Source organism: Gigantopelta aegis, chromosome 4, assembly GCF_016097555.1.
Source record: "Gigantopelta aegis isolate Gae_Host chromosome 4, Gae_host_genome, whole genome shotgun sequence".
Lineage (NCBI taxonomy): Eukaryota > Metazoa > Mollusca > Gastropoda > Neomphalida > Peltospiridae > Gigantopelta > Gigantopelta aegis.
In genome coordinates, this window is record NC_054702.1 from 55,394,149 (window position 1) to 55,407,122 (window position 12,974).

The following is a 12,974-nucleotide window of genomic DNA, read 5'->3' on the forward strand; positions in this document are numbered from 1 at the left end:
GGATCTAGCTCAGTAAAGAACTCGCCCATCACGTGATGATCAGATCAAAGGTTCAAGTTTCCTTGGTGTTTCTCATCCCAACCAATGACTTTATATATCAAAGACTGGTATGTGCTGTCCTGTATTGATAAGTGCTTATAAAGCCTGGATCACATTATACAACTCTGTCGAACTGTGTTGTCATGTAGTGTGTATTGAAAAACCAGTCGTCTGTCACAGATTTTTAGTCTGCATTTGATATGACTGAACATGTAGTGTGAACAAATCATGCCTCCCGACATGTCGCGTTGTCTAATATGATCTAGGCTTTAAAGGCTACTGACCTATTTAATGGCCTAATAAAGTTATTACCTGAACAAATATAATTTGATTTGTCAATAAATGTACTTCATTCAACCATCTTCATAACCACCATACTCCATTTATTAATGATATTTTGTAAAAATAATTGAATTATGGTAATGGTCCATAATTAAAAACTAAAATGGCCGAGAGTGTTGACATGGATTTCACTATCTTGATGCGATAGCTAATTTGGTTTCCAACAATTAATGTAATTTTTATTTATTATCCATTTTTAGAGAAATAAGGTCCTTAAATCCGTGACAGTATGCCTTTAAAGATCCCATTCAACTAATGGAAAAAAGGTAGCAGGTTTCCTCTTAACACTATGCATTAGAATGATTCAACGTTTGGTATTAAATAGCATCTAAAGAATGACAAATAACACATGGATAAGTTAAGGATGTATTTATTATTTGTTCCCGGGAACAACACAACAAAGACGTTGGGTTGCAAACCACACACCGTCCGTAGAATACATGTATAAAGTACTGCAAGAGGCTAGATTCATATTGCACTATCCAGCATATACCATCTATAATTATATATATCTAGATTCCATAACTTAACTAGCACAAATGGGGGGGAACTACATGCATACTTTCAACAGCTATTCATCAACAAGTGGAAATTTATGCCAGTCTATAGGATTAATACTCTGTTCATGTTGGACTCGTGTTTCAGCAAAGACACATGTACCCGATTTGCAGAAAGAAAATAACTTTGTAATACTTTGCCAATACTATGTAGTATGTAACACTAACAGACTGGTCATAATCTATTGTAGTATATACTAGTATACTTGTTAAAAAAAAACGTCATGTCAAGAAACAAAACTTAACAGGTAAAATGCATTAAATTATTGAGTTAATGGTTTTATATATGATTAAAACAGATTTATGATTTTATAAATTCAGAGGTTAAACCCCCCCCCACACACACACACAAAAAACAATATATATATATATATATATATATATATATATATATATATATATATATATATATACAGTGAAACCTGGTAAACCGGAATTCTCTCAAAACCGGACGTTTTTATGTGCCCATTTTTAAATATCTATACAGAAGAGAACCTCTAAACCGGATACCTTTTAAAAATGGACTGTTTTTTTGGTTACTAGTGTGTCCGGTTTCACTGTATATATATATATTTAAAGTGCCTCTTTTTTTTTTCCCTGCCATTAAAATAAAATTCTATTAGGTTGCCCTTTCATGTGTTGGTCCATGTGCCTTTTCCTCACCCGAAAATGTTTCTTGGATCCACCTCTAAAATTACTAGTATTACTAGTGAAAAAACTAAACAATCTGCGGCTATGCTCGAGTCAATATTACACATGCTAGTTGTTTGACGAAATCTCTTTCGGGATTATTTTCTAAAATCAGTTTTTAAAGAAATCTATTTTCACAGGTTAGATTTTAATCTGGAAGATAAAATTCTACTGTCAACTGTTAATGAAGTGTAAGTCATACATTCCAAGGACTAACATTAACAACAAGAGATTGATGTCGGATACAAATGATACAATGACAATGAAAACCATGGAATTTTGTATGAATAGTGTTAACATAGAATCGATGGATAACTGACAATTAAAATTATTATATCATCGGTTTTAAACAGTTTTTACCATTAATTTAAAAAAAAAAAGTCCAAATAATTTCATTAATTTTAAGTTAAGCATTTAACAATAATGTTTTATAATTTGGAGACCCTAGTGGGTTTTAATATCACTATGTGGAATGTTTAAAACACAATTTTCTTGATTTCAAGAGAAAGATGGCATTATGAATTAAGAAATGACACAAAAAGCCTCAAAACCAGAAATAATTTTCTTGAAGAAGTAATGTTATTCTATTGAACCAGGATCTGAGAGTATTTCACTATCTGATTCTTCATATCTGGTGGAGTTTTTCAAGCTGTGCACGACAATTTATAAATGTTACAAATCTTTATATCTGGTGGAGTGAACAGTTTTTCAAGTTTTGCACAACAATTTAAAAATGTTATAAATCATACAATCAAACTCAAATAGTGTTCTGTTACATAAATGTGTAGCACATTTCTTGTTAAACTTAAAACGTACAGGAATTTTTATTTGTCCTGGTGAGCCAACCTTGATATCCGTGTAACGAGTTCTTGCCAACCAAGATCATATGCTACAAATTGTTGTTAAAAGTTTGCACAGTAACAATATGCCTTCACACTAAAAGATTTTACTTTTAGCCAATTTTGAGAGATGTAGATATTTCCCTCAAAAAGTGGCTAATTAAAACAAAACAACCTAAAGTTTATTAGCCAAACACTAAATGCTTTAGCCACTTTGTATTAAAATTAGTAATTGGCTAGTCTGGCGTTGAGCAGGTTGACCCAAACTAAGAAATCAAGCTAGCATGGTGAAGGTTACACATCACAATTAATTACTCCATACAGTTCAATACAATTTCTGTCAGAATATATTCTGTGAAAAATACAACACTGTCGAGAGGGTCATGTGACTACTAATTTTAGAGAGTGCTCTCGACTGATGAGTACCATGTAAAAAATCAACATAGATTGACCATGAAATTTTTCAATTAATGGCCCCTATGCCCGACCACTGTTATACAAGTGGCACCATACCACTTGCACTATTGTTATCAGTTAGTACTACATATAACAAGTTACTTCAAACCAGTGGGTTATTTAAATACTACAGAGGTCAACCTACGTGTAATCATCAAAGAAAGATTTCAAAAAGCATATCAGAATTTTGAAATATGTTTTTGACTATTTCCTAAACCGGACTATATTAAGCTGCTACAGCAAGTAACGACACAACAAATGGTGGCGTGTTGCCTGGACAACAATCCTGGCACTGTAGTTTTTACTGTTATTTTCACCACCTGACTCATCTATCATCACCTACAGGTCATTCCGAACTAAGATGTGTGGTGTTACACAGAGCTATCACAAACAGATCCTTAGCTCTGCAGTACTGCAATATTCATGTAGCAAAAATGACTTAGTAATATCACAAGTATCTAATAACAGTAATTATGCATAAATGGGGTTTGCATACAAAACAAAATATAAGTTACATTCTTTGTTAAGTAAACACCAATGTAGAATACACAATGTACACATACATACACGTAGCTTAGAGAAAGTTATACAGCATTGTATGACCAATTATCTGTAATCAAAATTATTTAAAACACGTGATAGAGCTGAGCTGGAACACATTATATTTTATAATTTGAAAAAAAATTTCGGCACTTTAATAAATGGTGGCTTGTTTATATCGCCACTATTTGAATTTTGTTTTGCAAAAATTAGATGGTGAATACATAAAGGCATGTCCATATTTGTCGTCTTGAGTTACATGTTATTCAAAATAAGATTGCAACATATATTCGATGTGACTAAACGTAAAATGAGTTGTGATAATCAAGTTTACAGAAAGATATGAATGTGAGCAAAGGCTGACAAAATAGTCGAATTAAAAACATTTCGACTCCTCTTTTACATACCACTGAACATACTGTTTCTATTTTGTTTGAAAATGTGTAGTTTTAAAAAAAACACCCCCAAAAACAGTAACATGTAGATATATTACTACCCGGTACATATAAAGTAATTTATATGTAAAATATATGGATATATTTTAATACTTCAATATCAAAATCATGAATCTGTAAATATTGGAGAGAAATATTTCTATAATAGTAATATTGCAATACTTTCTGCTAATACACAGGCATACTCTGTATTGGACATCATCAGACTGGTTAAGGAACGGAATACAATACAACTGTATTGTTTTGCACATGCAAGTGTATTGTTTTGCATATGCAAGTGTATTGTTTTGCACATGCAAGTATTGTTTTGCACATGCAAGTGTATTGTTTTGCACATGCAAGTGTATTGTTTTGCACATGCAAGTGTATTGTTTTGCACATGCAATTGTATTGTTTTGCACATGCAAGTGTGTTGTTTTGCACACACCACTGTATTGGTTTGCACATAAGACCACTTAGTGGAAGGTTACAACTTAATGCATTTATGGTACAGAGTAAAAAATAAAAATAATTATTAAAAAAAAATAAAAAAAATGTTTTTCAGTGCGTGTTATTTAGTATAAATATTACCGTCTTTAAAATTTGTCATTGTAAAGGTAACAATATAAAATGAAAAACATTAAACTTTTAAGTTATTGTAGATATCATAAAACTCATACACAGTCAAAGTTGATCAGTAGTAAAATGTGTTCTCAAAATTCAACATTTAAAAAATAGTTAAACCATTAAAAAGTGATGGCATCATTTGCAGTGGCAGATCCAGAAAATCTTTTCTTTTTTTTGGGGGGGGGGGGGGGGGGGGGGGGGGGGGGAGAGAGAGAGTGGCAATGACACAATGGCACGTGGCCAAAAGCCAGAAACATTCTCGAAGGGATTCCTCCGATTCTCCGACATAAACAATTATAAGAAAAAATATATATATAAATGTCGCAAAAATTAGGAGGGTAGGGGCCACTCAGATCCACCACTGGCATCTGGTATTTTAGTTTCTTTGGTTTTAGGATGTGCGTTCGTCCGTGTATGTAATACTTTAATAAACTGAACCAGCTACATGCTTCATTACACTAGCTCCATGTTATGCGACTAATGCGTCTCACACTTTTACTGATTCCAGACTCAAATTACTTATTTCCATCATTTGTTGACTAAAAACAATTGAAATATTAATCATCATTTAAGTTGCAAATTCTCTTCAGTATTCAATTTGTAGTGTGCTAACTACAGTCAATGGTAGGTGCCTGTACTTATAAAACCAAATATTCCAAGACTAGAATTATGTTTGATTTATCCACAGAAAAGAATAAAAACATCAACTGTCACTGAACCATCTTTGTCATTAAATAATCCATCTTAAATCACATATGTATATATATATATATATATATGAAGGGTCCACGGGAATGTCCTATGATGTCCAAATAGGTAGGTAGTATGTATGTATGTATGTAGGTAGTAGGTCATGTATGTCAAATTCACAGTGACAAAAAAATAAAATAAAAACCTTTAAATTTGCTAGGCCCTTAAAAGTTGTTTGTAAATCATGATTGCTTAGGTATAATAATATTCCATGATTGGAGAGTTTATTACTTAAAAAACTTTAAAACTAAAACATACCACATTACCAAAAGTGTGGCATAACATGTTATTCCCGTGGACCCTTCATATATATATATAAAATTATCTACATCAGACTTTGTCCGTGTATGAAATAGTGGAAGGCTTGGCTGAACGGGGTGACTTGGGTGACTTGGGTGACTTTGGTGATTTTGGACTTCGTACCGGCGACGCGAGTTTGAGTCGAACCCACTCAATAGCATGAGAGATTCTCTTGATGTGACGAACGTCGGCGCCAGTCATTCGGAAGATGTCCGTGTCATTGGCGGTGAGCAGAAGCTCCACAGTGCAACAGCCACTCTGGTAGAGACCCTCGATATACATGGGCAGTCCGATAGAACACATGAAATCCTCGATACACAAGATCTTCAGGTCGCACGCATTACTGCAGGATTCAGCCAGATGTTCATTGGGAATCTGAAAGGTAAAAACAAATTAATTAATACTGATAAAAAAACAACAAGTGTACTGGTAAGGTGATGTACATGATACACTTGTAAAAGTAGGTCGAAGTGACCTAGTTATAATATATGCAATATATCGCCATTCCGAGCTGTACATGCATGAAATGTTTGATGATCCTATATGAATTGATGTTCACTGGGAATCTGAAAAGTAAAAACAAATTAATTAATACCGATAAAAAAAAACCAAGTGTACCGGTAAGGTGATGTACATGATACACTTGTCAGAAGTAGGTCGAAGTGACCTAGTTATAATATATGCAACTCATCGCCATTCCGAGCTGTACATGCATGAAATGTTTGATGATCCTATATGAATTGATAAAGAAGATATGGCCCGGACAAAGATTTCCTTTAATGTGCAGTAATGCATGAAAATTAGGTTGTGGTGACCTAGTTATGGTATACGACATACCACCATCCTAAATTGTACTTGCATACAAGGTTTGGTATGATCCTATTTGAACTGATAAGAAAGATATGCTTCAGAAACAAACGGTGTACGGATGAACAATGCCATACCATAATACAGCCCGTCAAAGACGGACATGTAAGAGTTCTGAAGAGATTAAAAAAGACAGGAATAATAAGAAAGGTAATATTAAAAGTGAAATTTCAAAACTACCAGAAAATAAACAATGGTGATTATTTATATCTTTGAAAGTTGTTCAACTCTGAGAGAACTGAATGAAAATATACTGATAATAATTAAACTTTGAAGGGTCTTGTAAAAATTGAGATTATTTTGAGCCTTTCATTGAAGAACAAGGACATTAACAGATTTTAAGTTATGCTAAAATCTACAATTCTAGAAAATTCTAGAAAATTCCAGAGGATTTTGATCTCTGTACTGGTAGACTGAATTTGAAAAAAGTTACAACAAATTCTGAAATCAAATACTCTAAATTTCAAAATCTGCATCATTTCCTACTGCACTACAAATGTCTGTGTGCTGTTTGATAAAGTAGCATTCTGATATCACAGATATGCCACAGTCTATTCAGAGCAGCACATGTCACAACAGAGCTCTGTAATACTGAAACCACACTACTAGGGTCTCCACGGATACTCGAGTACTCGGGCACGGGTCGAGTCTAGCAAGACTCGAGTCCGTTCACAGGACTCGAGTACCCGTACAAGATGGAATACAATGATCAACTATAATACAATGGACAATATTTGACAATATTTTCAGCAGTATATAATCAACGATATAAGTTACACAATAATTATATGATCATTCACTAGTTTCTCTTTTTAAACTGGCTGTCCATCTGTCACAACACCCAACATATCAACCGGTTTCTAAAGGCAATAATACAAGGGCATGATTTGGCATCCATGTTCAGCACTGGAATTAAGATGCATACATAATGCTATTTTACTTTATTCTCTAGTCTCATCATCATCTAGTGTAAGTGTCGGGTACGCGGGTGTGGGTCGAGTTTGACCCTCGAGTAATCGAGTCCAATATGATGGACTCATGGAGGTCCTACACACTACATACCCCAGCTCTCTTGTGATTCTGCAGGCAGTAGAGCCGAACCTGCTCCAACACCGGAGCCACACTGGCGATGTCCTGTCGTAGCTCTTCCGCATATCTCTGAACCAACAACGGAGGTATGCCACAGACACCATCCTAAAATAGCAACCAAACATGTATACAAGCTCATCTTTTTCTTTCCCTTGTATTTACAGTACATGATATAAATTGCATTAAAATTTCTGAAAATGTTTTCTAAATTATGTGTTCATTTGCATATGTTTTTTCCTTCATAAGATAAAAAAATCATTATTGATATTGAGCATACTTCGCCAACAATATAGAATTCCGTCTAAGATGTTTGGTTGTTTTGGGGGTTAACAATTTACCAGGCATCAAATCTCAGTGCTCAGTCAACTAGAAAGCTTACATGTAGATGACAGATTTACTGGTCACAGACATTGCCCCACTTAAATGTTGAGATGGATGGATGGATGGATAGACACTGCCCCACTTAACTGTTGAGATTAATGGATGGATGGACGGACGGATAAATATATCAAAGGTAAATTATAAGTAGTATATAGTGGAATCAAAATGATTCCATCTCATCCCCCACCCCCCATAAAAAAACATCAACATCCTCCTTTAACAATTAATCAAATCTAGTCATCAACTTTCTTTAAATATTTAGGAGCATTTCTAATGAGCAGCATGTTTAATAACCAGTTATGCGACAGTAACAAGTTTTCTAAACACTACAGCACATACATCAAGCTTTGACATTCCTTTTGAAGCATTAACACTGGATAGCCTATTATATTTTATAATTTAAATTTTGTATTACATATATATATTATATCAATTAATCTTAAATAAATAAGTATACAGTTGAATCGTGTTGGCTCGAACCCTGTCGATGCCCCAAGAAAGTGTTCGACCCATCGTGTAGTTCGACCTAACCATTAGGTTGAAACATCGTGTAAGTGTAATGTGTAAGTGTAACTCGGGACTTCGTTTTTGGTTCGAGCGTTGCGGTGTATTCGAACCTTCCGAGTTCAACCCAACGAGATTCTACCGTATATTTGTCTTTCACAACCCACTATTGTAAACTTACACAATTGGTATACGGTTCTTCAGACAGGTCTATCTTCTCGGCCGACAGTTTCGTCGACACCAGCGGAATCAAGGACCTGCTCACATTCCGTATTGTCTTTTGCCCGTATATCGCCTCGCTCCTGTCCGAGTGGCCGTCTCTGGCCGCCACGGTCCTGTCATGCGTGGCCATCATCTTGCCCTGAAACGACAGTGACGTTGGCATGTGTGGATTAATCACGGGCGGCTTGGCCCGACCGTATATGCCGGAACTGGGCACACCGTTGTTCTGAATCATAGCCTGCTGCTGTCTCTTCTGATCCATCATGGCCTGCTGAAGCTGTGGCGAGGGATTCTCCAGAGCCGGGATCCTCGGAGGCGGTATCGGCTTCACCTTCTGCTTGGACCGGGTCCCGTAGATGGAACTGTGGTTCGGACTTCCCGAACGAGCCGCCAAACTGGAAGAAATGTCAGCAGGGTGCACGGCAACCGCCGCACCACCACCAGAGGCCAACAGCACGTTGCCGGTTGGACTCGCGGTCTGTCTCGGGGAAAACGTCGTCGGAACGTTGTTGTGTTTCTTGTGGGAACACGACTTGCAGTAGGACGAGGACGAGGTCATTTTTGGCACATTTTTAACACTGATTTTATCCGGCGGAGAAACTCTCTTTGTTTCATACCCGTACGTTATAGCACGAACTTCTTTATCCTCCTCCGTGTATTCCTTATCACTCTTGTCCGTGTCCATACCTTCGTCCTGATTCTCCTTCGACCTGCCGCTACCACCACCGCTGCCACAGATTCGAACCTTCCCGCACATCTTGCAGACACAGTTGTCGCGGCTCGGGGATCCAGAGTTATCTCCCCTTATAACCGAATTCGTCGGAACAATTTTGGCATGGAGTGGACCCTGAACTTTTTGAGCTTCTCGGAGCATGAGCTGTTCACTGCTGGCGTAGCAACCGGAATCTCTGCTGGAGTTGCCTGTCCTTGGCTGCTGAGCCTCGCTTTGGTTGACGGTGGCAGGTGACAAGCTCGATGCTGTGTCCGACGATGCCGCGGCCGACCCCGATGTCTCACTTTTGTGGCCGTCTGATGCTTCAGTAGCTGGAACCACAAACATAATATTGGTTTTATTTACTTCTTAAAAATGTATTACTGGATTTGTAGATGCCATATTTCACTATATTGTACATTTATTTGAAATAAACAGCTACATATTAATCTTTTCCCATGCATATCACTGTACATGTATAATTAACTTTGAATATTCAAATTGTTATTTGCTGCCACTGGGTGTAAACAGTGGCTTCTTTAACTCAGTCAAGTAAATATCCCTGAATAAATCCAGTATGTTGTTTAAAATGACAAATCTGAAAGGAAAAAACATTTTGAATACACCCCCAAAACATTGTTTATAATCAATAGCAACCATTGTATTTCAGGACTGAAATAGAACTCAGTGGTGGAACACTCATCTGAGGTAATGTGGATTTTAGGTTCAATTTGACCCATTGTGTTTTTCCCATTCTAACCTCACCAATGCCCCATGATTGGTATATCAAAGGCTGTGGTATGTCAGAGCTTCTAGATTATGGTAGCCTCACTCACGTGGCTAGTGATATTCAATGCTGGGTCAGTAAATAACTACTATTACCATGCCCGATTTCTAGTGAAAACACAGTTGTCAAATGCTGCATTTAAGTCTATTTTGTAAATATGAATATCCTGCCCACACTCCTACCTCCCCAATCTCAGTGTTTTTAAGCTCGATCTCCCTCTTTAGGTGACATATCTAATTATTACTATTAGTAAAATTGTATTTACTTTAAAGTAAAGTAGGGCTAGTGGATTTTTAACCGTGGCTAGTAAGAAAGTTTCATTTCTGATCCCATGGCTAGTGGATTTTATAAAAATTATAGAAGCCCTGGGTATGTGCTGTCATGTCAATGGGAAAATGCATACAAAAGATCCCATGCTGCTATTCAGTAGGTTAAAGTTTGTTTTGTTTTGTTCAACACCATCACCACTTGATCACATTGATTAATTCATCATCAGCTACTGGATGTCACATATTTGGCAATTCTTACACAGTTTTATAGAAAACCTGCTATACTTTTCCATTAGCAGCAAAGGATCTTTTATATGCACTGTTCCACAAACAGGTCAGCACATACCACGGTCTTTAATATACCAAATGTGGGGCACTGGTTTGCATAAGAAGAAAGCTAGGTAATCATAGAATGGGTCCACTGAGGTGAGTTGAGAGTTCTACTGAGCTAAATTAATTTATTCATTTCAACTGATTTTCATGCTTATATCCAATTAAATTTCAAGCACACTGTCCTGGCAACACACCTCAGCTATCTGGGCTGTCTGTCCAGGACAGTGGTTTAGTGGTTAGTGAGAGAGAACCGGTAACGGGCTGTGAATCCACTAGCTACCAGCTTTGTATCCGATGGCTTAATATAACCAGGACAGCACCGGTTAAGAGCTAAATCATGCCTTCACTATTAACTAGGAGTAGCAGGTTTTCTCTCATCATCTAGATTAAGTGTCGGAATAACTGTGTGTTAAATAGCAAATCCCGCCATTTGCAGATATAAAACAAAAACTTCGATAATATAATGATTTAACATTTGCAACAAAACAAACTGTAATTTTCCTACTGAGATGATGACAACACTCACAGTCTCCATCTAGCAACAGTTCGGCTGCGGTCAGTAATTTAGCCCGCTGAGCTGGGTCGGAAATATTGAGAGCGTTCAAATCTTCTTCATCGATCTCGGAGAACGTATCCAGCAGTTCATAGCCGTTGAGGAGAAACAGGCTGGTCAGGTGCTGAAAACAAAACCACAAATCATTGACAATGAAGGTTTATAATGCATGTGGTAAACTGTTAAGATTAAGACATATAAGAGATATTGCATATACACAGAAATGATGCAAAGAGTACTGTATAGATATTGATTATATTCTGCACTGTGAAAAAGTTACAAGTTTGGTTTTGTTTAACAACACCACAGGGATGCATTAATTTATTGTTGGCTATTGGTCAAAATTTAATATTTGGTAATTCTGACACAAGTCTTCAGATGATACCTGCTACATTTTATTGTTTGGACATTACTAACGCATCTAACTGTGTATGAAGAAAATATTGTAATTAAAAAAAGGTGTACTGTATACAAATTATGGATATGAAATGAAATTACACAACAATTAACAGGAAGTATTTGCAATCAAAATACACATTAAAAAGAATTATGGGAGAGGCAGGGGAATTGCCCAATTTTGTATAAGTCCCCAGAAATAAACATTAAAACAAATTAATCAGAATTTATTTTTTTCCCATGATAAATGTCTAATTAAAGTTTAAAGCCCTAGTTTACCTCCAATCCAATACGCTGCATGAGTTCTTCCACCGACGTGGGTTTCGCTTTGCGTGACGCTTTCCGTCTGCTCGGTTTGTCTTTACGCTGACCGACGGGCATATTGTCCGTGACGATCTCCACGTGAGAAAACTTGAACATCCCAACTTTACCGCTTACAGACCCACGCCACACGCCAGACTGGTCCATGTTTATAATGTTCACTATCTCACCTTTCTAAAAAATAAACAACACATACGTTACTCAGACTACACACATAAGCTTAAGTGTGGGGAATTGGTTGGAATTTCATCATCAATCACCAGTTATAATCAGTTTGCACCAACCAATCACCTTTTGATTACAAAATCAGTTAGAATTATATGAACATAAGCAGAATTTTAATTATTAGGACCATGCACCTTTTGTCGTGTTCATCAGAATAGACACTACAAATTGCTAATTTTACTTCTTCTTTTTTTCTTTTTTATGTACACATAAAAACAAACACAAACCCCAACATATTTACATCAATTCCATCATTTAAATTGGAAGAACACTTAAAAGTTTACATTTTCTACACCAATTATTGATTTTTATAACTTATCATCTCATCAGTATAGCCTAACCAATCAAGTTTCAATTATAATTGATCACTGGATAATTCACTACAAAAGCTACAAACACTAGTACATATCTGACCAATTTCCGTTTCATTTTCCAATAATGTTTTAATAAACTGTGTTAGGTGGAGCAAAATAACACAATACCAACATGTACATGTATGAACCTAGTTTAAAACAACCATTCCACAACAGACAGTTACCAATCAATGACACTAACCTTTAGAGCCATGAAGTCATCGTTCTCTTGTGGTGTGTAGTCGGTGTGTACTCGAGCCTTGCCAACAAAAGGTCCTGCGTATACGAGGTTCTCTGAGGTCACACTAAGACTAGGATGACCTGTAACAACAAAAGGTCCTGCGTATACGAGGTTCTCTGAGGTCACACTAAGACTAGGACGACCTGT

The 12,974-nt window shown here is 36.4% G+C and overlaps 1 protein-coding gene across 4 annotated transcripts in view; it reads right to left on the reverse strand.

The window, feature by feature from the left end:
- Positions 1-735: 735 nt before the first annotated feature.
- The window catches only part of LOC121370781 (SAM and SH3 domain-containing protein 1-like), a 141,644-nt gene continuing 129,405 nt past the window's right edge, over positions 736-12,974 (reverse strand). For all 4 annotated transcript variants that reach the window (XM_041496242.1, XM_041496241.1, XM_041496243.1 and 1 more), the window contains 6 exons: positions 12,789-12,907; positions 11,967-12,182; positions 11,265-11,415; positions 8,597-9,681; positions 7,504-7,635; positions 736-5,949 (listed from right to left, as the gene is read on the reverse strand). In XM_041496242.1, coding sequence (XP_041352176.1) covers positions 5,605-5,949; positions 7,504-7,635; positions 8,597-9,681; positions 11,265-11,415; positions 11,967-12,182; positions 12,789-12,907 — 2,048 coding nt within the window. In that variant the 3' untranslated portion in view covers positions 736-5,604. The remainder of the gene's footprint in view (positions 5,950-7,503; positions 7,636-8,596; positions 9,682-11,264; positions 11,416-11,966; positions 12,183-12,788; positions 12,908-12,974) is intronic.